Here is a 27,135-nt window from a genome sequence, read left to right on the forward strand (position 1 = left end):
TCTTGGGGAGGTTTTCTGGAGGCATCCTTAATTTCAGTTCAGAGTAATAATCACTTCAAATGCAGCCAGCTGATAAAATCCAAATGTTTATTTTCTCCTTCCAAGTCTTATCTATTTCCTTGGGCCCGAGTAGCTTTCTTACAGGCCTCTCTCCTTCCTTGGTTCCAAGAGCTCTTGTAGCTTGTCTTTTAGCTCATCCATCTTCTACCTCTAGCTCAGCTCCAACTCGTGGCTTCTCAATCTCCATCTGACGCTCCCCTCTCAACCTTTTTCAACTGAACTCACCTGACTGAGCTTAGCTGTTTTTATGCTCTTTTAGAGGTGTAAACTCAAAGGTTGATTCCTCCTCTGAGAGTGGGATTATGGGAGGTGTGAATTTGGATATCTCATACTGAACCCTGAAATCTCCCAAATATGAACTAATGTGTGAGCTAATGTGTGAACTCTCAAAGGTGTTAAGTATTGTTTCTATCAATACTAGTGACTTAACACCTTGTAAGGATTTGCTCTAATGTGTGAACCAATAAGCATTGTATCAATTCCACTAAGTTAACACTAGGATTCTAACAATACAGTAATTATCTGAGGTCAAATTTTAATTCAGGTCCTCCTGACTCTAGGGCCAGTACTCTATCCACTGGGCCAGCTAGCTGCCCCATGTGAAAAATTCCTTCTTTTTTTTTTTTTTTTTTTTTTTTTTTAATTTAATAGCCTTTTATTTACAGGATATATACATGGGTAACTTTACAGCATTAACAATTGCCAAACCTCTTGTTCCAATTTTTCACCTCTTACCCCCCCACCCCCTCCCCTAAATGGCAGGATGACCAGTAGATGTTAAATATATTAAAATATAAATTAGATACACAATAAGTATACATGACCAAAACGTTATTTTGCTGTACAAAAAGAATCAGACTCTGAAATATTGTACAATTAGCTTGTGAAGGAAATCAAAAATGCAGGTGTGCATAAATATAGGGATTGGGAATTCAATGTAATGGTTTTTAGTCATCTCCCAGAGTTCTTTTTCTGGGTATAGCTAGTTCAGTTCATTACTGCTCCATTAGAAATGATTTGGTTGATCTCGTTGCTGAGGATGGCCTGGTCCATCAGAACTGGTCATCATCTAGTATTGTTGTTGAAGTATATAATGATCTCCTGGTCCTGCTCATTTCACTCAGCATCAGTTCGTGTAAGTCTCTCCAGGCCTTTCTGAAATCATCCTGTTGGTCATTTCTTACAGAACAGTAATATTCCATAATTTTCATATACCACAATTTATTCAGCCATTCTCCAACTGATGGACATCCATTCAGTTTCCAGTTTCTAGCCACTACAAAAAGGGCTGCCACAAACATTCGTGCACATACAGGTCCCTTTCCCTTCTTTATAATCTCTGTTCCTTACTTCTCAATAGTGCCACTTACTTCCCTCTCTGGCCTTCCATCTATCAAAGGAAGTTGGATTAGATTACCTTCAAAGTTCTTTTTGGGTCTAAATCCTATGACCAGAGTGCACAATTAGTTTTTTCCCCTGATAATTTACTTTTTAAAATAAATTTTATTGATGCTTTGTGCTATATAACACCTAAATTTCTAGTATCCCTCCCTTTTCCCTTCTCAAAGAACAATTCTTTAACAAAGTTTTATTTATTTATTTTTTTAAGGAAGCAGAGGGAACCAATCAATACATCAAAACGTCTAAAAATATATACAATGTTCCAAACCTATGAGTCTCCTACTTCTGCAAAGTAATGAAGAATGTGTAATGTAAAGAAAGTAATGAAGAATTCTTCTCATAGTTCCTTGGAGTTCATATTTGTTCTTAGTAATTTTTCAACAATCATTTTCATTTGTTTTCTGTTGGTTCTTTCCATTTACATTGTTGTAGTTATTGTGCATACTGTTTGCTTGGCTCTGCTTACTTCACATTTCATCAGGTCAGAAGGCTTGTGAACACTCTCCAAGCTTCTCAGCCTTCCAATTCTTTGCTTCCTTAAAGTACAATAATATTCCATTACATTCCTGTAAACACAAGTTTGTTTGGCCATTCCCCCAAACCATGTACTTCTACTTTGTTACCAGTTTTTTGCTACCATAAAAAAAAAAAAAAAAAAAAAAAAGCAAAAATATTTGGGATTTTTTTCTTTTCAACGACCTCTATGAGGTATGGATAAATGCCAGTAGTAGAATCTCTGAGTTAAAGGGTATTGACATTTTACACATTTTATTTGAATAATTTCAAATTGCCTTCCAAAAAAGGTTTATTGATGCACTGCTCCAACAATGCACTACTGTGCCTATCTTCCCACAATCCCTCCAAACAGTTTCATCTTTTGACATCTTTGCCAATTTACTGGATGTGACGTCAAATCTCAGGGTTGTTTCGACTGGGCAAATTATTTTTAAAGCTGCTACCTGTTCTTCCATTGGTAAGTAGGTATGGCCTGCTTTTGCATACACGCAGCTGTTCCTGGGGGTGTTTAGAAAAGTGCATACTTGCATGCATATATAATGAACCCCAGTTTGTGGGCAAATGTGATAGAGAGACTAAAGTACACTTTGCAAAAGAAACGATTCCTCTCCATCCCCTCGCCCCCCAGGAGATTAGAAAGAACTTCAAAACGATTCAGTGTCCACCGAAACCCCTAAACTTCTTTTTCCCATCTTTGCTTTAGGATTCAATTTGGGGGCAATATAGGGTTTGGGGAGGCTGGGCCCCTTATTCCCGGCTCTGGCCGCTGAGCAAACATTCCCTCTCTCCAGGAGACAGCAAAGCAGTTCTTACGTGGTTGTGCAAAGAAGAGGCCGGGCTGAGGTTTATCGCTCCGGCAACCCGAGTGATTCATTTGAGTTTTGACTCCTGGTTGTCATAGATAGGGGCAAGCAAACAAACAAGCTGCCACACTATCCCCTTACCCTTCTCCTTCCCCGTCCCCTCCTCCACCTCCTTACCCCAGCTTCATTCTCCTCCCCTCCTGGTGTCCCCCCCCCCCTCCCCGCCCCAGCCCGCTACCAGCTGCTTTCTCCCCTCCCCCTATGCCTGCGGTCAGAGTTGAGCAAACACGCCCCACCAGCCCTTTGGCTCCTAGCGCGCTTTGCTGGCGATTCCCGGGGTAACCAGGAGTCTGGAGAACTGGCGCCCCAGAGACCTCTCCCCGCTCCCAGTTCCCTTTTTGTCCCCATGGGTCCCGGCACCATCTCCCCTCTCAGCACCAGTTGGGCTCCTCTGGGTCGTTCATTCCTTATTAACAAGGTCTCCTTGCGCCGTCACTGGCTGCGTGTCCTACACCTTTCCCTGGCCGGGCCCCAAAGCTCCATGGGGGAAGGCAGCCGGAAAAATCTCCCCTTGTTTACATGTCCAAGAGGGTGGAATTGAAGGCTGGCTCTTGATTTCGTTTCCCCTTTCCTCTAGTTTTCTATGGTTCCTGAAGAGTGTGTCTTGTAAACGCCCTCCAAAGCCCCTCACTTCTGGGAAAGTGCCTGGGAGGATCAGGAGAAAATATTCGAGCTCAAAGGGGAAGGGGGAGAGGTGTAAGGAGTCAAAGAAAGTCCTTGAAATATTCGGAAGGCCCCTTTAAAAGAACCTTAGCAATAAATAAATAAAGACATTAGGGCAAGTCAATCCAGATGAGAATGATAAGAAAGGGAAACAACTGAGGACGAGATAGACATCTAGCCCATTTTACAGGGAAGAGTAAGGAAAGAGATTGGAGGAGCTCTACGACTTATTTCAGAAGTAACCCTAAGGAACTTGGGAGATAAACAGCTCAGACTGAGGAAAAAAAAAAAAACCTACGCATAATCACTACGTATGCAAAACACCGAGTTTGGAGCGAACACCTAGGCTTTCTCTAGCCTTTCCTCAGAAAGCGGTGTCTGGACGAAAAGGGATAGACTAGGGGACAGTGTTTGGGCGCGTGTGGGATGAGAGACTCGCAGAAGCGACAAAGAAAACCTTTATGTGCAGCTGCTGGAAAAAAAAAAAAAGTAGGTGTATGTGAGCCAAAGACTGTCTTTAAAGGGAAGACAAAAGGTGTGTCCACTAGTGACACTGTAACTGAAGGAAGATCAGATCTTTTACTAGGTCGGGTGGGCTTCCAATACACAAATACTCGTGCCAGCTAGGAAGTATATAGTGTTTGCCCACGTGTTGGTGGGGGAGGGGGCGGAGAGAAAGGAGGGTTGGGAACTGTAACAACCCAGAAACTAGCTTTTCCAGAAACTCAAATTTCCCCCCATCGGCCCGAAAGCTAACCACTGGAAGAAGTGGAAATGAATTCAGGAGGTGGGGGGCCCTCCAGGGAGGTTTGGTTTAGTCGTAAACTGATTGCACATACCTGGGAGCGCTGCGGAGTGCTCGATAAGGGCCCTGAATGGAGGTGATGTCACGCTGATGCAGAAGCCGGCCCACCCTCTAGGAAGAGAAAGAAAGGCAGTGGGGCAGACTTGGAAGCGGGAGGGAAGGAGATAAGCCGGCCCCTCTCTCTGTTTCTTTCTGTCTGGGCCTGGGTTAAAAAGGGTTAGTTACCCTGACCCCCACGCGTCCCAGCCCTGCACCCTCCTCCCAAATCCCCAGGGTCTGCCCGCCCGGGGATCCGGTGCTGGGACCTGCGCCCACGCCCAACCAGGAGTCCCTCCTCCTTCCCCTCCCTCTCTCCAGTCTTCACACTTGCGCCTAGCCCGGGGCCGCGGCTGCCCCCGATTTCTCCGCTGCCGTCCCGGAGGCAGAGGCGTCCCAGGTAAGTATGGCTTCCTTTCAGTTAGCCTCTTCTGGAGAGGAGCGAGGAGGGAAGGCGGGCAGCTTGGGAGTCCGGGGCAGGGGGTGAAGGTGGCAGAGTCTGGGAAGAAATCCGGGTGGGACGGCGCTGGCACTCCTTCTCCCGAGGTTTAGTCAAGTTCGTTGGAGGATTTTCCTGGAGTCCTGGCAGTCTGTTGGAAGGGCCAAGGAGGGGATGGTCAGGGAGAGAAGGGGAGATTCCTTCTTACGGTACATCGGGGGGTGGGAGGCGCTCCCAGCGGCTCCCCTGGCTGCTTCTCCTAGGGAGCCTCTCAGTCAATATTGACTCTTGCGGGTCGGATTCCTCCGAGCTGCCCGCTACCGGAGGGGGTTGGGGCAAGGGCAGATTGCCGTGGCTAAAGAACTACCCGAAAAATCTGGCTGCCACACAGTAGCACTTCCAATTTAAGAACTGTAGGAGTGGACGCTAGAAGCCAGAGGGACGGGGGAGTGTCTAACTTCAAGGAAGACTTTGGGGTGCAGACCCTAGTATGCCTCACCCGACCGCCCTTCTAGCCATTTGGCTTTTTGTTTTCTGGCTATCCGCCTTCACCTTCTTCCTACCTTCCTCTCTCAGCCCTTGATGCCTTTGCTTCCCAAATTCCCTCACCAGCCACCATCCCTTAATCTTCTTGACCCCGAACATTTGTATTTAGGAGTCACACAAAAACAAAATAAGACACTTCCAACTTTGTCCAGGGAACTACTGGCACAGAACGGAACCTTTTCCTTCAAAATAGCTAGAATATCAGGAACTAGTACTTCCCTAGCTCTGTGCAAAAAGTATGCGGGTTTCAAAAGTTTGGGAACCGTTTCTGAGAATATTAGATGCCCATCTTTGAAGACTGATTAATGTTTCCTTTTGACTAGATTGCCCCTTTTTAGTTTTGCTTTTTACTGGGGTAGGGGGAGAAGTATTGAGAAACAATTACAAAACCCATTACAAGCCTCTGGAAGCCTCCTGAATGAGAAGTGGACCTAAAGGTTACCCCAGGGACAGGAAGACAATAGAACAAATGGGATTTGAGTAGGAGGAAATGCAAAGCCATCGATATATCTATAGATTTGATTGGCTGTTTAAGAGGTGCAGGAAAGGGAGAAGGAATGGGAAAAAGTAGACTGGAGGGGAGAAGGAGGTTGCTTTACCTCCAGTTTTTATAGACCCTTCCTTCACTTTCCCTTTTGTGTTTGGGAAAAGGGTGAGTTGATGCATTGGGGGTTGCCTCTGGAATTTTAATTTTAAGCTATTAAGATAAAGTGAGAAGTAATGTACCATATATCATTTGATGAGGAAATAAGCACAGAGAAATTAAGCGACTTCCTTATAATCACACAGTTTCAAGAAACAGGATTCCAACTTGGGGATCTCCAAAGTTCAGATCTAACATTTTTTAGTACTGTATACCATGCTATCCCCTTTAGGGTCTATGTAAAGACTAGTGTTCCTGATAGCAGCTTTTGTCCATTGGTTCTCAAAGTTTAAAGTATGACGCATGTGTAATAACACATGCCTCATGCCTTAAACTTTGAGAACCAATGAGTAGGTACTGTGAATTCCAAAGATTGGTGATAAGAGGGAATAGTGAAGACAGTGGGTGTCCTTTGCAGCTCATAGGCTAAAAATGGCTCAACTAAGCTGCTCAGGTCTGGTTTTGAGTCTTGAGATGACTCTCATCTCCTTTATTACAGCTTCCCCCAACCCTCCTCCCAATTTCCCTGCTGGGACCATTTACTTTCCTCAAGAAAGGTGAGAGCAGAAGAGGAAGAAAGGAACTAGACTGGACTGGCCTAACCAGGACCAGTGTCTGGGAGCTAGGTGGCTTGGCCTGGGTTTAGCTTGATTTTAAAAGTGATTAAAAACACTTTGGTTAGTCAGGAGCCACAGACACAAAAAGTGGTTTTTGTGAAGGAATCCTAGTTCAACACTATAATAGGAGGAGATATAAAGAAGAACAAAAGAGATTTCTTCTGTTCTTTTCTCCTCTGACAGCTGAATTGGCCAATCCTAGTATTTTTTTTCTGAGTCCTAAAACAACAGTTCAAGAGTAGGGGTTCCTAGCCCCTTTTTTGGTCTATTGGGCTCTTCTGGAAGTCCCTTGGAGCCTGTGAAGATGTAATTTTTACCCCCTCCGACTTCACAGAACCCCTGTCACCATGGTTAAGAATACCAGCTCTAGGATCAAGCCTTTGGAAACTCTTCATAATACAGATGAGACAGATTGTGCCCGTAATAAAAAGAAAACAAGCACCTTCTACCTCAGTTTGGATAGCAGAGTACAGCCTGCTTTGGTCTCTTTTCCCAAACTCCAACCTTTAACCTCTTATTGAGAGGGATAATAAGTTAGCCAGGTCTGAATTTGAATTCCAATCTCTTATACCACAAATAAGACTTGAAGTCTGGGATGTGTAGCTTCCAGATTTGCACGTGAGCTTCAGGCTGTCCCCTGTTCTAGACAAGCATAACTAGAGCATAGGAACTTAGAAAACCTTCATTCTTTGTGCTTGTGAAAAGGGCCAACTCTCCTTGGTCATTCTACCTGTCTTCACCAAACAGGTATTTCAGTGTTACAAGGCAGTTTTTTGATCTGAGGCTTAAGATAGAGTTGATATGGTGAGCACATTGATGTGCTTCTTAATGGCCCTATTCTTTATGCTTTCTTGGAAACTCCCATAGATAATAGAGAGATGATTGGGAAGGCTCTTAGACCTATAGAGAGGAAGAAGGGTCAAGGGAGGACCAGAAGGGTTACCTGACAACAGGCAGTTAAGAAAATAGACTTGAATTGAGGTCCGATCAGGTATTTTCCTGAAGGGTTCATCAAGACAAAAAGGAAAGAACGGATTATCTTTTTTAAAATATAGTTCTTTCATCATTATTGAGAAAAGAATGACGTGATCTGACTCCATATATTCAAAGAAAGCTGGGAGTGGGAGAGAATTGATAAAGGTATTTAGACAGTCAGAGATTTTATGTGGTGGGGAAGGGTAGCATTTTCTGACATGCCCCTCACCTTCCCCAGATCTATCTTGGTATCTATTCCCTGTTGCTCATAAAAGCCTCTGTTAGAGATAGCTATAAAGAAATCTACAAGTAACTTTATTATAAATATAAATACAATGTTATCGGTCTATGGGGGATTCTCCCTTCATGACTGTAGATCAGAGCTCATCATCCTCATCTTTTCATCCATTCAGTTAATTTTTAGCTATATATTCTTGCACAAATCTTGTATCTTATAACATAAGGAATCCTTGGATTATTAGTCCAGTATTGATTAATGGTGACTCCTTTACACATTACCTTCACCCAGATAACTTTTTATTCAATCTTAATTTGGACTATATTGATTTATTCTCTGTAGAAAGTCCCTACTTTATAACGAGGGGGTACAGAAGATAGTGTCTGGCCTGGAGTCTGGAAGACTCATCTTCCTGGCTCAGATATGTCCTCATGTACTTAATGTATGTGTTACACTTGACAAATCACTTAATCCCTATTCGCCTCAGTTTCCTCATCTGTCAGATGAGCTGGAATAGGAAATGGCAAGCTACCCTGTTTTTTTGCCAAGAAAATCCTAAGTGGGGTCACAAAGAGTTGGATACAACTGAACAGTAAATATCTTGTATCTTATTGGCTGAAACTCGAAGTATATTTTCCCATGATTTGGTTGAGTAGACTGAGCACTGGACTGGAAGTCTAGAAACTTATATTTGAGAATAAGTTTTGACATTTGACTAGCTCTGAGATTTAGTTTCCTCACTTGTAAAATGGGAATATCGGATCTCAATCACAAGGAAAGCACTTTGTAAATCCTTAAACTCTGGATAAATCTGAGTTATCATAATTATTATATACTTGTAGTTATGTTCTATCTGTGGCTTTTTACTGTTACTTAAAGTACCTGTTTGTTTCCCTTTATTAGAAAGTAAAATCCCTGAGGACAGGGACTGTTTTTCCCTTTGTGTACTTGGCCCTTAATATTTCCCACAATGCCTGGTATATGAGAATTGTTTAATAAATGCTTCTTGACTGATGGGACTCTGTAGGTACCTATATGAAGGTTAGTTACCACTGTTCTTTATAGATATACTTAGTCAGGAAGACTCCTGTTCCCCAGAAAACCCCAGATAGCATTGTGAAGAATCTGACAGGACTGAAATAACTAAACAGCACTATTCTTTTTTTTTTTTTTTTTTTTTTTGACAAAATCATTGGGGTTAAGTGACTTGTCTGGGGTCACACAGCTAATAAGTATTAAATGTCTGAGACTCAATTTGAACTCAGGTCCTCCTGACTTCAGGGCTGTGCCATTTAGTTGCCCCCAACAGCACTATTTTTAACTTATTATTTTAGTTTCCTAAGGTTTAATACATTGAATGCTTTATCTGTGATCACAGTTTGTAATTGTCAAAGGCACAATTGGTTTATTTTTAATTAATAGTATTTTTTTCCCAGATTACATGTAAAGATAGTTTTAAGTATTTATCTTTGTAAGATTTTGAGCTCTAAATTTTTCTCCCTTTCTCCCTTCCCTCCCCTCTCCTCAAGACATCCAGCAATCTGATTTAGGTTATACATGTACAGTCCTATTACACATATTTCCACATTAGTCATGTTGTGAAAGAAGACTTGGAGCAAAAGGGAAAAACCATGAGAAAGGGGGGAAAAAAGGTGAAAATAGTGTGCTTCCATCTGCATTCAGACTCCATACTTCCTTTTTCTGAAGATGGATAGCTTTTTTTCATCATAATTCGTTTGGAATTATCTTAAATCATTTCATTGCTGAAAAGAATTAAGTCTATTATAGGTTGATCATATGTTGCTCACGCTATGCACAATGTTCTCCTGGTTCTGCTCACTTCACTTAGCATTATGTTAGTTTTTCCAGGTTTTCTGAAATCTGCCTGCTCATCATTTCTTTTAGACCAGCAGTATTCCATTACATTCAGATACCACAATTGGTTTAACCATTCTCCAGTTGATGGGTATCCCCATCAATTTCTAATTCTTTGCCACCACCAAAAGATCCGCTCTAAATATTTTTGTACACACATGGATTCTTTTCCTTTTTTTTGGATCTCAGAAGCACAATTTGAATCCAATTCTTTCTGTTACAGAGTACAAGTTTCTAGCCAATACATCACACTACCTCCATTTATCTTGTAATGCAGCTAACTGGTTAGTTTGGGGATCTATTCCAAACATGTGAAGACTTCCCCCAATGGAATGAACAGAAGGAAACAATTTGTTCCAGTGGCCACAAAGTGGCTAAAGCAGCACTGTGGAGTGCTTATGGCATGGAAGATGTCAAGGTCATTCACTGCATTCCCACCCATCACCAGGTATCTTGATTTTTGTCTTACTGCTGAATTTGCAGTGACTCTGGAACAGAGAGTGAGACTGACTTTGTGCAACTCTACTTCACTTAAATCCAATTCACTCAAGACATGACATCCCATGATGTGGGATGGTTCTCTTCATAAACAAAGGACAAACAACAACAGTGTAGTTAAATAGTGTACGTGTATAGATAACAGTTTAGCAGTGCTAGTAATAAACTTACTTTGTTGGCTGTTAGTCCATCACTGTGGATTCTCTCCCTCCATGATCCTAGATCACAGCTTTTCATTATGTGCAGCTATTTATTATCTATGTGTTCTCCCTTAAGTATTCTATCTGAGACTGCCAAAGTCCTGCTAAATCTTTTAACATTTTGTGGATAGGATAGATATATACAATGGAATTTCGAGGAGACCCAGCTAACTTGTGTCATAAATCAGGAAGGGTCTTATGTAGGAAGCATCACTAAACAATGCGTTGGAGGAAGCTTAGAGTTATGAGATGTGGAAGGAAGTAAGAAAGTAATGTATTTCAAATGTAGGTGATTAGCTCTGCAAAGACTTTAAGCTTTAATGTTGTACATCGTGAATACAACATTTTGATTAGAGAGGAGAGTGCAAGAAAGGGAGTTCTCTGAAAAGACTAGAGACCTGGGTGGATTGGAGATGGCTTTAAATGTCAGACTGAAGATTTTGTGTTTAATAAGTAACAGGTGTAAGTGTTCACTGCAGATGTTTGAGTCAATCTATGTTTGAGAAATACTAACTTGCTGAGTGTGGAACTGGGTTGGGAACCAATTAGGAAGCTTTTGCAATAGTTTAGGTCAGTTATTCCCATTTAATGCAGCCATAGTCCAAGGGGTTCACCCTATAAATTCTCTGAATGAATTTTAAGCAGTAGCTCATTACAGAATATTATGAGTAGTATACTAAGTTTTCGTGAAGGTTTACAACACATTTTGTCATTATTGAAAAGAATTTCTGTAACAAATAACATTTAGAACCATTGGTTTAGAAGAAAGGAAAAATGGGAATAGCTTAAGGTAAAAGCTGTGAGAAATGAGTTTCATGATCCCATTTGGAATTTTCTTCACAAAGATACTAGAGAGGTTCACCATTTCTTTCTCTAGCTCATTTTACTGATGAGAAAACTTGAGGCAAAATTGATTAAGTGACTTGCCCAGGATCACATGTCTAGTGAAGGCGAAGAGAAGAGCACAAATACAAAGTTGACACAACTTGGTAACTGATTGGATGTGGTGAGTGTAGAACAAGGGAAAGTCAAGGATAAGTCTGAGGTTGAGAAAGTGGAAGATTGACAAAATTTGGTACCCTAAACAGAAACCAAAGTTTGAAAGGATTTTGGAAGTTTGGAAGATCAGAGTTCACTTTAAAAAATGTTGAGTTTGAAGTGCCTGTGATACATCCTAGTACTGATAGCCAGGGAGGAGTTGATAATAACATAGGTCCTAGAGAGATTAGGACTAAACATACAGATTTGGGACTCATCTGCAGAGATGTGATAAATGAACCCAAGGGGGATTGATGAGGTCATCAAAACAGAGATAAAGAGAAGAGGGCCCAAGGGAAAACCTTGAAGGCATGTCCATAGTTAGGGGTCAGAAAAAAGACCCAGCAAAGAATACTGAGAAAGAAGGACTGGTTGAGATGGGAAACCAGAGCTGTCCAGGGCTGTTTAGGTGTTCTCTAGAATGGGTAAGTGAAGAGATTTTTGTGGGGAGGCATTGAGCAGAGTCCCCTTAGTAATGGTGAGGGTTTAAAGGTGAGGCAATATGCAACTGATCTCATCATTCATTTTGGGGGTTGTTTGCAAGGTAGATTGTTCATGCCCAAAGAAAGTTTATTAGAAATTTTATGTTGCATTGTGATTATGCTTAAATCTTTTCTATGTGTGGGTTCTGTTTCCCTAATTAGACTGTAAGTTTTCTAGTTGAATTCCCAAGGCTTGATTTCTTGTGTCTATTAATGTCAAATAGTGTGGCCTCAGTGTAAATGTCAAAAAAAAGTATTTTGTATTTGAATTATTTTTTGTTCTATGTCATTGTAGCCACATTAGACAGTACTGAACACAAAGCTGGCCAGATACATGGTAGAATAATTTAATTTGAGAGTGAGGCTGTTTGCTAAGAAGGCCTGAAAAATATTTCACTAATATTCTATCCTGTCTGAAATTCTCCTGTTAGAGTTGTCACATACATTGGATCATCTAATGGAGCCCTGTCATCCTGGAGAAGAAAATGCTAGCCCAGAGAGGTTAAGTAGCCCTCTCATTTTATAGCTAAGGAAACTAAAGCCTAGAGGTTCTGCACACCTGTCATTATGTAGATGACGAAACAAAAACTGTGATTTGACCAAGGTCATACTTAGTAATAAGTGAGAATTAGGATTCAAATTCTAGTCCTAGGACTTTAAAGCCAGGGCTTTTTCCACAATCCCATGCTGCCCTCTAAGCATCTTCCACAAAGTCATCAATATCTCAGTGTGAATTGATTTATTCCATACATTCTGTAATTGATAGTGAGAATGTAAGAATATTAGATGCCTAGGAAGGTGACAGGCATCCAAAAGGAGATGCTAAGGGGGCCAGTAAAGACCATCTTGTCTAATAGGATTTCTCTATAGCCTGACCCCATTTTTGCCCACTATAATTGCTTAATAAATATTTGAAGAATGATTGCTTATAGGTTGAAGGCTTTACAGGAAGGGGGTTTAGGGTAGTTCTTAGTACTAGTGCCAAAGGAGTTCTCTGAAAGAATCTGAGTGGAAAGAAAAAATGCTGAGTGAACAATTTGGTTGTCGATAATGTCTCCAGCTTGACTGAGGTTAGTGAATCTGCATCTAGTCTGGGCTGTACTATGTGATCAGCAATGATGGCTCCCACTTGAGCAGGGAAGAGGGAAGGAGAATTGCATTCACTGAATGCCCCTGTCTTTGCTGCCCCACCCCCAATGCAGCTAAAACCAAAGCCAGTAGCAAGTTCTGTATATTGCTGGGATACCCAGGATGCTCAAGACTTTCATGGAAAGAAGCAGATCCTGCTTTCCCAAAAGCAGGGACTCCTTTCCCGGGCTTCACCTGTAGAGGGTGGTGGTGGTGATAATGATGATGGTAAAAAATAATAACTAACATTTATATAGCACTTAATTCTAGGCAAGGCACTTTGTCTGAGATAGATGGGATTATCTGGGACAGGAGGGGATACATCATAATGAATAAAGAGAGATTCTATGAGTCCAGGTAGCCAGAAAGTGAGGAAAATGCCCTGGGCCTGAACAGAATCTTTAACAAGAAAACAGGGAAGGTTCAAACCATTGTAAAATGCGGGGTGGGGAATGGAAGAGGAAAGGGGAGGAGAAATAGATGGCAAGAAGCCTGATAGGATCAAGGGTAGATGCCAACGGGGATCACAATATTTAAAAAAAAACCTAAGAATCCCTAGGCTTGGTGAATTTCAACAAAAAATTGGTGGGTGATATTGTAATAATCTTTTTATCTTTATTTATTTATTGGGCAAGAGAGAGGCAATAGGGATTTGAGTGACTTATCCAGAGTCACACAGCTAGCAAGTGTTTAGTTTCTAAGGCTGGATTTCAACTCAGGTCCTCCTAACTCCAGAGCCAGTGCTCTATCCACTAAATTATCTTGTTGCCCTGATAATCTTTTAAATAAGACCAATAATTATTGTTCAGTCATGTTGGGTGCTTTATGAGCTTATTTGGGGTTTTCTTTGTAAAGATACTGGAGTGCTTTGCCATTATAATAATAATAACAACTTACATATAACACCTACCATATGTCATACACTGTGCTAAATGCTTTACAAATTTGATCTCATTTGATCCTCACAACAATCCTGAGATGTAAGTGCTATTACTACCTCCATTATACAGTTGAGGAAACAAAGACAGACCAGTTACATCATTTGCCAGGGTCACACAGCTAGTAAGTGTCTGAGTCTAGATTTGAATTAAGATCTTCCTAACTTCAAGCCCAAAATTATCCCGACAGCACTTTCTCCATTGTGCCCTTTAGCTTCTTCCATTTGGATCCTATATTTTCATGAGAAACCTCTTTTCTCTAGAAGTTTTGAAGCTTTGCAGTAATTTGGACTCAGATCCAGATCTTCAAAGTCACTGTATTCTTTATTATTAGGCACTAAACCAAGAGTTTCAGAAAAAAAAAAATGAAGTCTATTCAATCACATTACTCTCATTAAGACATATAGCATGTTCTTTTTCTTTTTTTTTTTTTTTTTTTTTGCTGAGGCAATTGGGGTTAAGTGACTTGCCCAGGGGCACACAGCTAGGAAGTGTTAAGTGTCTGAGTTCAGATTTGAACTCAGGTCCTCCTGACTTCAGGGCTGGTTCTCCATCCACTGCACCAACTAGCTGCCTCAGCATGATATTTTCAGTGAAAGCATTTTTGTATCACTAAAATAAAATGAAAATTTATATTAAAATACATAAATTTCATCATTCACATTCTAGTTTCTTTTGCATATGGTTTATATACTGTTAGTAGGACAATTGCATATTACATACATATTATGTTAGTACAAGAGCTCATGCATAAACTTCATATGAATGTTCCTTTTTGGGGAGTGTATACTCAAAACTTTTTTCTAGATAGAAGTATATTGATCAAAAAAGTTTGACTACTGACTTGGAAACTATATCCAGCCTTAGGGAATTTTTTTTAATGGAAATAAATTTAAATTGAAAACTTTCTGCTGAGTGGAAATAGAAGACAATTTTTGTTTATTGTTTTTGCAATTTTTTTACATTGAATGTAGGGAATAATAAGTTGTTTAGTTCATTACCTATTAGGAGCTACTATGTTGTTTTATGTATATCTTTTATTTTAAAAAAAATTAATACCAGTTTACAAGCATTTATTTTTGTGGGTTGTGTGGTTTTCTTTGGGGGTTTTTGGAGGGTTTTGAGACAGTCTGGATTAAGTGGCTCACCTAGGGTCACACAACTAATAAGTATCTGAGATCTGATTTGAATTCAGGTTATCATCCCCAAAGGGCCAGTGCTCTGTCCACTGTTATCAACCTGCCTGACAAAAGAAGAAATCTATTTTCTCTCCTTCCTTATCTCTCCCCTGGGGGTAGGGAGATGGAGACCCTTGTAAAGAAGTAGGTATATGGGCAAAAAATTGCCCATAAACGTGATTAATTCTACATATATATGAATGTATATGTCAATGACCTTTGAGAAATTTATTCTTTCTTCCCTTTCTAGGCTCCTTCAGGAACCCAGACTGGACTGGCTCTGGAGCCAACATGACTATTCCCCAGGCCCTCCTGACCTGCCTGGGCATCCTACTGCTACTCATCCCTAGGAATCAGGCCCAGATCCATGCTCCACCTGGATGCAGCCCAGATCTCAACCCCCTCTACTACAATTTGTGTGATCGCTCAGGGGCTTGGGGCATTGTCTTGGAGGCTTTGGCTGGGGCTGGTGTTATCTCTACCTTCGTCCTCACCATCATCCTGGTGGCCAGCCTTCCTTTTGTACAGGACAGCAAGAAGCGGAGTCTGTTAGGGACCCAAGTGTTTTTCCTGCTGGGGACACTTGGTCTCTTCTGCCTTGTATTTGCTTGTGTGGTCAAGCCTGACTTCTCCACCTGTGCCTCACGGCGTTTTCTCTTTGGGGTGCTTTTTGGCATCTGTTTCTCCTGTCTGAGTGCCCATGTCTTTGCCCTCAACTTCTTGGCCCGGAAGAACCAGGCTCCTCGGGGCTGGGTCATATTTACTGTGGCCCTGCTCTTGGCTCTAGTAGAGGTCATCATCAATACAGAGTGGCTGATCATCACACTGGTCAGGGGCAAGCATGGAGAATGGGGTGGTCTTAATGGCAACAGCAGTGCCAGCTGGGAAATGGCCCCCTGTGCCATTGCCAACATGGACTTCGTCATGGCCCTCATTTATGTCATGCTCTTGCTAGTGGCTGCCTTTGTGGGAGCCTGGCCCATCTTGTGTGGCCGATTCAAGCGTTGGCAGAAACATGGGATCTTTGTCCTGCTTACGACAGCTACCTCCATTGCCATTTGGGTAGTATGGATTGTTATGTACACCTATGGTAATGAGCAGCAGAACAGCCCTACCTGGGATGACCCCACCCTGGCCATAGCCTTGGCTGCCAATGCTTGGGCTTTTGTCCTTTTTTACATAATCCCTGAAGCCTCCCAGGTGACCAAGGCCAGCCCAGAGCAGAGCTACCAGGGGGACATCTATCCTACCCGGGGTGTGGGCTACGAAACCATCCTGAAGGAGAAGAAGGGACAGAGCATGTTTGTGGAAAACAAGGCTTTCTCTATGGATGAGCCATCCTCAGGTAGGTAGGGAGGATATTTCCTTTTGATTAGCACCTATCATTGGAGGGAGGAAGGAAATGGTGTATGCGTGTGAGTAAGACAAACTGAGTATACTGCTTTGCTGAAAATAAGAAATTCTGTGTAATTCAGTATATTGCTGGCTACTTGGCAAGCAGTGTGCCTGTAGATACAAGGCATACAAAAATGAAATGGAGAAGTGCATTCTCCTTTTTAGTTAGTGCTTGCTTGTTTTGTTTTTTGTTTTGTTGTTGTTATAAGCCATAGCGGTGGTGGGGTTAATCACTCCCAACAGATTTGGGGTACTGGACTCTTAAAGAATAAGTCTATTAATTAATAGGCCTATTAAAGAATAAAATCCCTGTGGCTGTATACTTCCCATACCTATGATGCTATTTTATGGGAGAAGAAAGAAATGTAGATCTAAAGCCTAGACATCTAACATTCCAACTTTGGGACTGTAGAGACAGAATTTGTTTGGTATTTTACTTCCTTTTAAACATAAATTAAAAATAAATCAATTCAGTTAAGGAAAAAATGGTGGCCCATCTTTTGTCCACGCTGGCCATTATCCCTGATCAATCCCTAAAGTTCTTTGTTCACACTGGGTTTCTACTAGTTTGTAAGGAGAGGAGGGAGAGATTAGAGTTTAGAAGAGTTTGGGGAGAATAAAGGAGATCCAGCAAATCCCAATCAAGTTCTTGGTAGGTAAGGGGTAGGCAGTATCTTCTTAGAGACTTGATCAGGAAGGGTTCCTCCCCCAAAAAAGAGTGAGCTTGATTTACCTCATATAGTTTTAACCTTTTGCCCCAAGAAAGCCAAATGGAATAGCCCTTGAGACCCAAAGATTGAACTTCCTTACTATATATCCTTACAATTAGCACTGCCTTTTTTGGCCAAAGGACCTCTTATGAATTCCTGAAGGTTAGAGTAATGGACAGAAGAAAGCCCAAATTTCATAGATCTTTTCTGCCCCTTCACCTATCATTTTCTATAATTGGCAAAAGGAATAATCCTTGATCCATCATGTCCACTATTTGATCTTTAACCCTTGTTTCCTTAGGCTGCTGTACAGGCTCTTGGGAAGTTCATGTGTCTCAGCTTTGAATGTAGAATGTGGAATAGATAAAGTTGGTGATTGGAAGTTGGCAGGAATGATGGGAAATGCTATGGAGTGATTAGAGAAGAGCCTCTGGCCCTTCCAGTACTCCCACGTTCAGCCCCTGTACCTGTTTGCCAAGGCTAAATAGCTCTGTGCTTTTGTTCTCCCAAAGTAAACACTTCAGGAAATGAAGCTTGTTGGGGTTTTGTGCATATGTTTGTTTTTCAAAATGGAAAAATCAATAGACTGAGCCTAGCACTTAGGAAGCCATATATAGGTTGTGGTCCCTCGTCCTGTGGACAGACAGTTCTCTCAGGAGCCAGCCATCTGAGCTGTGGGCCTTTCAACACAGTCTCTTGTAAAGCTCCAGGGGTTTCTGAGCCTTCCTACCCAAACAAACAGGTAAATGTCCAACTTGGGGCAAGGGAAACCAGGGCAACCAACTCCCACTGGCAGAGAGAAGCATTCTTATGCTTGAATGCAATGCCAGAGACTTGCCAAAGGGCTTTGGACTAGAAGGCAAATATAATAATGCTCTACAGGTTTGCAAAGCACTTTATATTTGTTAAGTCTTATTTGATCCTTACAATACCAGAAATCAAGAAATGGAGACACAGAGAATGGTTTAAGTAAATTGTCCAGAGTACTGTGGCTAAGTATATGAGATAGGATTTGAACTCAGGTCTGCTAGTGTTCTATTCATTATTGACAAATCTCTTGGGTCCACACATATAAGTTTAGTTAGCCCTTACTTCTGGGCCAGGGGATATTTTATTGGATTGGCAGATGGTAAGAAAGCTGCAAATGGAAATCAGCCCATTTCCTCTTCTCAGCCATTGTTACTGAGGGGACAAAGGAGGTGGCTTTAGAGAAATGGAATCCCAGGGGCTCTTTGTGGATAAATAGCCCCTGCAGGAGATAGCCATCTGGGCTGTGGGGCTAATGGGAAGCAAAGTGAACCACTGATAAACAGTGTTGCATGAAATTGCCACAGAACCTCCAGAGAGAGATAACAAAGAGGTTAGAAGAATATCCCTAGCTCCAGAAAAAGTGGAAATCTACCATAAGATACATTCATGTGTCCCTATGCTATTACCCACTCACATTGTGATTTTTCAGTATTTTTACTGATTGAAAGGCTCGTCTTTTTTTTCCCCCTTAAATCAGGTATTTGTATTTAATGTTTTTATTTTTTTCCAGTTATATATAAAAATTTTTTTTCACACTTGTTTTTAAAACTTTGAATTCTAGATTCTCTCCTTTCCTCCCCACTCCCACCCCCTTTAAAAATGTATATGTGAAGTTATGTAAAACATTTCTATAAAAGTTTTTTTTGTGTGGAAAAAAAACATAGATTTCCCCTCCCCCCCAAAAAAAAACCTCAAGAAAGATAAAGTTAAAAAAAAAAAAAAAAAAAGACTATTCTTGAATATGTATTCAGACATAATCAATTCTTTTTCCGGGTCTGGATAGCATTTTTCATCCTAAGTCCTTCCGAGTCGTCGTGGACCATTGTATTGCTGAGAATAACAAAATCAATTCACACATTTTTAGCACAATTGTGCTATTACTGTGTTACATTTCATTTTGTTAGAATTCATGGAGGATTTTCCAGTTTTTTCTGAGAGCATTCTGCATCTCACCCAAGCTGTCCTCCAAGTTCACCCCCTGCCTTCAGGGCACTCCCACTTGATCCCTAAGAAGATAGAGGAACTTCACTCATTGATTCTTCACCTACCCTCTTCATTTCTCTCTGGCAGCCAAAAGACCTGTGTCACCATACAGCGGGTACAATGGTCAGCTGCTGACGAGTGTGTACCAGCCCACTGAGATGGCCCTGATGCACAAAGGCTTGGTGAGTGATGTTCCTTGGGACTGGTTCCAGGGCCTCATAAAGGTTGTTGTTGAATAATCGAGCAAAACAAAGTTCCACCTTGCCTGAAATTTCAAATCAATTCTTTAACTTTCCTCTTCCTTCTTTTTCAGACTAATAAAGGGAGACAGTATTGCCTGTTCTGGGAAACCCTCTCCCATATAAAACCTGAGTACTTGGACTTTATATAGGCAGGGTGGGATCTTTGAGGAGTGAGGGTAGGGCTGGGATGGATTAAATACGCTTCCTTAAACAGTAAATTCAATTTGGGAAATTAACATTCCTAACACATTCCTCCTCCTTCTTTTTCAGACTTCTAAAGGGAGACACTATTGCTTGTTGTGGAAAACCCTCTCCCATATAAAACCTGCATGCTTGGACTTTATACAGGCAGGGTGGGATCTTTGAGGAGTAAGGGTGGGAATGGGATGGATTGAGTTCTCTTCCTTAAACAGTAAATTCAGTTTGGGAAATTAACATTCCTAACACATTCCTCTCATCCTGAAATTTCCTCTTTCCAGCAATGATGTATTAATACCCTTTGGCTTCATGAACTGTTGGGCCTGAATGAATCCCACTGCACTGGGGGGAGGGTGAGAATGTATATTATTCTTTTGGAGTAACCCATGATAGTCATCTCCACTAATGTAATCTTTGGTAGAGATGTTGACAGTACTGGGAAAGATAGGGCATATGCTGTGGGCAAAGAAAATCCCTCACAAGTAAGTTGTATCCAGGTAGCCAGCTCTAATACTAATTAGAAGAAGTTTCATTTCATTTAAATAGCATTTTAAAGTTTGTAAAATACTTTATGTAAATCAGCTCTTTTGAGCCTTCCAAAAACCCAGTGACACAGGTGGTATCATAACAACTTAATTTGATATATGCCTGAAGAATATAAACTGCTTCTTTCATAGAAATCCACTGAAAGGGTATTACTATCCCTATTTGATAGATTTAAAAATATGCCTCAAAGAAGTGCCTTTACAATTGTTAATGCTGTAAAGTTACCCATGTATATATCCTGTAAATAAAAGGCTATTAAATTAAAAAAAAAAAAAAAAAAAAACAAAGAAGTGCCTTTATTCTCCTTGGTAATACAGCATTGTGTGAAAGCCAGGATTTGAATCCAGGTCTCCAAATTGCAGATCCTTTGCTCTTAGTAGCTCTATAGCAATATCCTGACCAGGTTATAGTGCCAGGAAAGGGTCACAACCAATTATCTAACACCTTTTCTGCTCTTCTATAGTATCTAAGTATCCAGGAAAAGGGCAAACATTAATGGGAACAACTCTCAGGATTTCAGCGTTGTTGCTCTTTAGCAATAGTTGCCCCAAAAAGGTTCCAGAGACACTCTTCCTCCTATAGTCTTCAGACTTACTGCTTATAGCCCAAAAGATTGTCCCGTAGACCAGCTGAGTGGGGGGCAGAGGAATGGGGCAAAAGACTGAAGTGGATTTGGTTCCCACAAACTGTGGAGGTTCAGCTCTTCCTAGAGTTGGCAGAATCTGTAAGGAAAGGTCAGTGACCTGCTTTGGCAGAAAACTCAGAACAGGAAGCAAAGGGAGGTTCCTCCGGTTAAGCTCACCTTCTTTTCAGTCCCTGTGTTGGGAGGAAGGATGAAAAAGGGGACTTTGGAGAATGCCTCATACCAAAACAGCTTTCCCTTCTTGTACTTTCACTTCTCCTTTCCTTTCATTCCCCAAGCCTATCTTCCCCATACCCTAGTCTAAAGCAGTGGTTCTCAAAAATGGAGTCCAGAGAAATTTTTTTTTTGGGGGGGGGGAGGTTGGAGGCAGGTGTCTCTGAAACCATTTTAGAGGGTGTACAAATTTAAAATTAGTCTTATCAGAAACCACATAAACAAAATCTCTTTGGACAATTCCTCAATAATTTTTAATAGTATAAATCCACTGAGAATAAAAGTTTGAGGAACCCCCCCTCCCCCCTAAGGACAGGAAGGAAGGGAGGGCAGTTTGGTGGTACAAGTGAATAAAACACTGATCCTGGAGTCAGGAAAAACTGAGTTTAAATTCAGTCACACTTACTAGCTGTGTGACCCTGGACAAGTCATTTCACTTTGTTTACCTCAGTTTATTCATCTATCAAATGAGTTAGAGAAGGAAATGGCAAGCAATTCCAGTATGTCTGCCAAGAAAACCCCAAAGAGGTCACACATGAGTCACTTTGAAGAGTCACACATGAGTAAAACAGATGAACAACAACTAAAAAAATAAAAAAGAAGGGAACAAACATTTATGAAATGCCTGCTATGTGCCAGGTACTATGCTAAAAGCTTTACAGATATCTCATTTGATTCTCACAGCCCTCTTAGGAGGTGGGTACTATTATTATCTTAATTTTACAGATGAGGAAACAGAGGTACACAGAGGATAAAGTGGTTTGATCAGGGTCACACAGCTAGTAAGTATGAAGCTGAATTTAAAGTCGAGTCTTTCACTCTAGCCACAGTGCTACTTCTTATCCTCCATGGAAATAGGACATCACAATCCTTTCCTTAAGTGATCACCTTTATCTACACTTCTTCTCCTTGGTCCAAGGCTTGCATTGTTGGCAAGACACTTGAATTAGCTGTTCTGAGGACCCTGGTAAATATGCTTACAGGTACATTTACATAGTCCTCTAAAGACATTATAATAATACTGTCTCGGTTCTCACAGCTGAAACGACCAAACAATAAATCATTATAGAGTACACAATTGCTTGTAAATATTGAAATCACTGAAAGCCCAGGACCAACCCAGAGGCAAGGGACAGGTGTACACATAATGAGGAAGTGGGAGTCTCAAGATAATGTGTAATCATCGGGGATGGTTTATGGTAACTGAGAATGTTCTGGTGACTCTCAGGAGGCTCTGAAGCTGGGGATGAGAGGTGGCAGGCAGACAAACAGTATCATCCTCCGATGGCTTGCCTTTGAGCTTATCCTGGAATTATGGGCTTTCTTGGAAATCTATTTGTCCCTCTGAGGTAGTTTTCAGATAAATACTCTGAAAAGACTTGTACCATCCCCTCAACTAGTTCAGAAAAAGCCAGCCATCATATCACAGGCTCCAGTGATCTAGTCCAAGAATAGGGGTCCAGAAGTCAGTTCCTTTCTTTCAAATCAATCTAGAAATAAATTGCAATCTTGTCAGGTTGTGGGCTGGCCATTCTGGTATATCCTTGCAATAAGCAAAAAGGGTCTGACTAACACAGATCCTTTTGCCCAGTGGGAACCCAAGTCCTATTTCGTTCACTTCTATGATCATTCTTTATCCCTGACCATGAGGTCTTTTGTTCTTTTCCCTCCAGTCTGAAGGGCCCTATGATGTCATCCTCCCACGCGCCACTGCCAATAGCAGTCAGGTGATGGGCAGTGCCAACTCAACTCTGCGAGCTGAAGATATGTACGCCACCCAGAGCCATCAGGCAGCATCACAGAAGGATGGCAAGAACGCGCAGGTCTTTAGAAACCCCTATTTGTGGGATTGAGCCCCATAACCGAAGGGATGGGAAAGTTTTAGAAAGGGGAGTGGGCAGATGTGCCCTCTGACTTGGGGCTCTCAAGTGGGGATTATGAAGGAAGCCCTCTCCCCACCACTGACTGAGCAGGCAACCTCTGACTCAGCTCCCTCCTGACCCTCCTGCCAAGATTGATTTGGTTTTCCCCTGCACCTCTCACCCACCTCATCAGTGTTTGGAGAATAGAAGAGCCAAGCCTGTGTGCCAGCCATATAGTATTCTTTCATTGTTTGGCCGCTGGATTTGGGCCTCCCATTTTTTGGATCTGCTTAGAGAGATCCCTGTAGGCTCAGGAGCTTTTATGAACACTTCTGTCCCATTCCTTGCTCCTCTGTGAGGAACAAGGGCATCTAATAAATATATCTCTGCTTTATTATTCCTTCTTCTGGCCATGTTGTTTCTGGAGACCCTAACTCTTTTCATTTTCTTTCCTCTACACCATCCCTTTCCCTTTCTTATACACTTGTATCACCAGTTCCCTCTCTACCACCATACTTTCTCTTCTAAATTGTGCTTCTGATCATAGGATCTTAGATTGAGAGCCAAAAGGAACCTTAGGATTTCTTTACTCATTTTACAGAAGTCAAATGGTTTGCTCAGCAGCTTGGCATCGGCTCCCTCCCGGCTCATTTAAATCTGTTTGAAGTTGTACAGTGTTTAAGGTTCACTCTTTGGAGATATGATCCCCCCTTTTAGTCTGCACTACCATGTAGCAGAAGTAGCTTACACATCTTAGAGAAAATTTAATTAGTTTTAACAATACTATGTATTACAGCTTGAAGGGTTATTTCTGTTTCTCTTCCCCAAAGACACCCAAAAGGATTTGACTTTGAGCAAGTAACTTCTAGTTGGGTCTCAGCATCCCTCTTTCTAAAATGAGGGGATTGGATCAGGTAATCGCTATGGTTGGTCTCTTTAGCTTTGACATTCTACAGTTGTGTTAAAAAAAAAAAAAAACCCATTGGGGTCATTGCACAGTTGATTGGAATCAAAGCCCAGTTGCCCCCTGGGAGAATTTCCTAAGAATAAAACTTACACATACAATAGTACACTGTGTATTATCGAACCCCTGATCTGAGCTTCTTGGAGGGAGCAGCTGCTATTTCCCTATCTACATTCATCTCTTTATATACACAGGACCCCTCACAGTAAACTCTAAATGCTGAAGGGATTTGAAGAAGATAATAGACAGGTAGTCCAAAGCAAAGTATCTGTTAAAAAGTGATTGAGTGTAACTTCTCTTTGAGAAAAGCTTGTGATAAAAATCTTCTGGGATAACATTGGAACTGGAGATCAGACATTTAATTTATGGGGGATGAAGGCTCAAAACATAAAGGAAATCATTTCTTACAGCTCCTGGGGTTTGGGAGAAAATAAAGCTAGCTGGATTTTTAAAAAATTAGTTTCTACTTTATTTCATTCCTGAAATAATTTCTGAAAATTCCTGAGAAAGGTGGGACTCTTAGGGAAATAGCTGGCCTTTGATCTGATTACCTGTTCTGTGATCCCAGTCTTTTTAACACTGAGAATATAACATAGAATGTCAGAGCTTAAAAGAAATTAATAAAAGCAATTATTATGTGATTCAGTATCTTCATTATAGAGAAGGAAATGGACCCACAGTGTGGAAGTGCCTTTCTTCAAGTCATTTACACATGAAGGGTAGGAATAGCCAGAGCTGCCTCAAGATTCTAGCTGGGGGTCTGGCTGGTATCCTATCCTGGATATTTGTTCCATCTGCTTGAGGCAAGCCATGTCACCCTATACTTAGAAATGTCCCTTCCTTGCTAGCAAAATGCTGTGTGGTTCTGGCATTCATTTCCAGGGAAATGTTTTGATTAAAAGTGTGGGAAAGATCAGGGAAGTAAATAAGGAAACTTTTCCAAAACATCTTGTATTTTCTTGTGATTGTGAGATTGCACAAATCTCATGGGGCCTTTCTTTTTTTAATTTTTCCCCCCTTAGGGATTAGGGGTAAGAGCCAGGGTGATTCAGATTGGCCCCCTTTGATTATTGTTCTTTCTTTCGGTTACTTTAGGATCACTCCCCCTACAATAAAACAAGATGGTAGACTCCCTCCTTCCCCTGGACTGCAAGCCACTCTGATGTCCTCAATTCTCCTTACACAGGCTGTGCAGAACCCAACACCTTTCCAGGCATTGTAATGCAAACTATGAGGGAACCCGGATTCAGCAGATCTGAAGCAGTGGACTTAGGCAGATTGCCTGCCTGCAATGGATGTCTAATCTGGGAAGAGCAGGACTCACCTTCCCTTGAACCCTTTTTTTACCTGTCCCTGAGCTTTTCTGTCTCTCAGGAAGCTGGGGGACATAAGGATCAGTTCCTACCCATCCAACCTGATGTCTTCCCTCTCCCATCCAAAAAACACCTTCTGGAGCCATCCCCAGCTCTTCAGGATGAAGGAAGGGTTCCTGTGGTTGTGTTTTCCTCTAGGTTACCTTATCCACTGTGAGCTGACATCTCAGGTGCCTCATTGTTCTTTAGCCAATATCATGGGACCTTATTAATGTAATCATGTCCCTGGCTGCCCACTCCAACCCTCTCCCCTTCAACAAACCGTGTAATTCCTTTCTTTCATTTGTTTTCTCTGGGGAGTGGGAGTGGGGAGGGCAGTGTTAGGCTTCTGGAACTGATTTGAACTGGGAGTGACCCTCCAGGCAAATAGTTCCAACCCTGCTCCCCTGGGTTTAGTGTACTCAATGAGGGTGAATGGTTGTCATTTGAAGGGAAGGAAGCAAATGACCAGGGATGATGGGCAGGAAGCAAGGGCTCATAGCTAACATTCTTCTGGAAAAGTAACAGCTTCTACTGTAAGATTCACATTGATGCTCCCTGAGCCATGGTTCCTGGATCTGAGCCACTTCACCGCTTCGTTCACTCCCCCATCTTCCTTTGCCACTAGTCTTCTGGATCAGATTCACACCCCTGGGCCATGAGGCTTTTGTACTGTCTGGCCCTCTGCTCTCTGCTCCATCAGAAGGTGTTGACGACATGGACTGTCTTACTTGGAAGCAGCCCCCTCTCGTTCTTCGTGAGAAACTTGGCCAAGAGGGGTAGGAAATTTGCAGGGCTTGGCTACTTGGGAGATGCAGAGCTGCTGTTTGGAGGCTCAGTTTTTTTCCTGTGAAGTCTATTCCCATATGCCCCTCTTCACTTTCTTCTGGAATCCTGGTCAGTATAAGTGGCCAGCTCCAACTGGAACACATGGGACAGGAAGCAGTAGGAAGGCTTGAATGATTGGACATCTCGGGCTAAGACTAAAAGGGTCTGTAAATACACACAAGATGGGAGAATGAATTAAATATATTCTCTGGACAAAGGCAGGAGAGGAATCAGAACTCGGGCTTAGGGCATGGACTCTTTGTACTTGTAAAGTCTGGGAATACACTTTGTTACTTCTTACTTGTCAGATATCAAAGGTCCATACCCTTTTCAACTTTTCTCTGGGTTGAGTCTCCACTGGGGGAATAGGAAGGAGCCAGTTATTTTGAAGTAAAAGGAATAACTTCTCAAATAGGATCCACCTAGAAAAATGAGTGGGGTGGGGAGCTTACTGTCATCTGGTCACCTAGGAAATGGTATCATCAATCCAAAAATAAGGAAGGAGTGATCCTTGCTCCCTGGCAGCTGGTTCTTGCTGCTGGTAAAGGTTTTCCTGTGAAACCTAAGGAGTTTGTATCCGTAGGTCCCCTACCCCCACTAGGCCTCAGGTGCCCACATTGAGATTCAGCTATCCTACTAGGTACAGTGAATATCTCCACATTATATTCTCTTGCCTCCAGCACTTAAGTGCTTTTCTTTGCAAACAGTATTTTTCTGGGGCTAGCTTAAAGAACTCTAATATATGGAGAAGGGGATCAGGGAGGTGGGGGAAGGGTGGATGGATCAAGAACACAAGAAGAAGTCTGTGTATTGAATCTTTGTCTGCTGGATGTGACCCACTCTCCCTTCACCCCTTTATTTTACCTGTACCCTGGGTTTTATATATAGGTGGACCCAAGTATTAATTCTTCTCTATAGGAAGGGGTAGATGTGGGTTTGAAAGCCCCATCCATCCCTAAATTTTCCTTGATCTTGGTTAGTGGCCCAAAGATCCCCTTGAGTGAATAAAGTTTTACTATGTTTTGTATAA

The 27,135-nt window shown here is 41.7% G+C and overlaps 1 protein-coding gene and 1 long non-coding RNA gene across 3 annotated transcripts; one reads left to right on the forward strand and one right to left on the reverse strand.

The window, feature by feature from the left end:
* Positions 1-1,323: 1,323 nt before the first annotated feature.
* On the reverse strand, positions 1,324-5,172 carry LOC116423272. The gene is made up of 3 exons (XR_004233812.1): positions 4,675-5,172; positions 4,343-4,419; positions 1,324-3,485 (listed from the first exon to the last, which is right to left on the reverse strand). It is a non-coding gene; the product is annotated as an uncharacterized LOC116423272 (long non-coding RNA).
* On the forward strand, positions 4,650-27,135 carry GPRC5C (G protein-coupled receptor class C group 5 member C). Of its 2 annotated transcripts, none has more exons than XM_012548537.3 (5): positions 4,650-4,744; positions 15,390-16,484; positions 19,345-19,439; positions 22,773-22,922; positions 25,021-27,135. In XM_012548537.3, the coding sequence occupies exons 2-5, from the start codon at positions 15,431-15,433 to the stop codon at positions 25,051-25,053; spliced, it is 1,332 nt and encodes a 443-aa protein (XP_012403991.1). In that variant the 5' UTR covers positions 4,650-4,744; positions 15,390-15,430; the 3' UTR covers positions 25,054-27,135. The 2 variants fall into 2 exon arrangements, with proteins under 2 accessions (XP_012403991.1, XP_012403992.2); XM_012548538.3 differs by having other exon boundaries at positions 25,112-27,135.

The sequence above is a fragment of the Sarcophilus harrisii genome, chromosome 4 (assembly GCF_902635505.1).
Source record: "Sarcophilus harrisii chromosome 4, mSarHar1.11, whole genome shotgun sequence".
In the NCBI taxonomy this organism is placed as follows: Eukaryota; Metazoa; Chordata; class Mammalia; order Dasyuromorphia; family Dasyuridae; genus Sarcophilus; species Sarcophilus harrisii.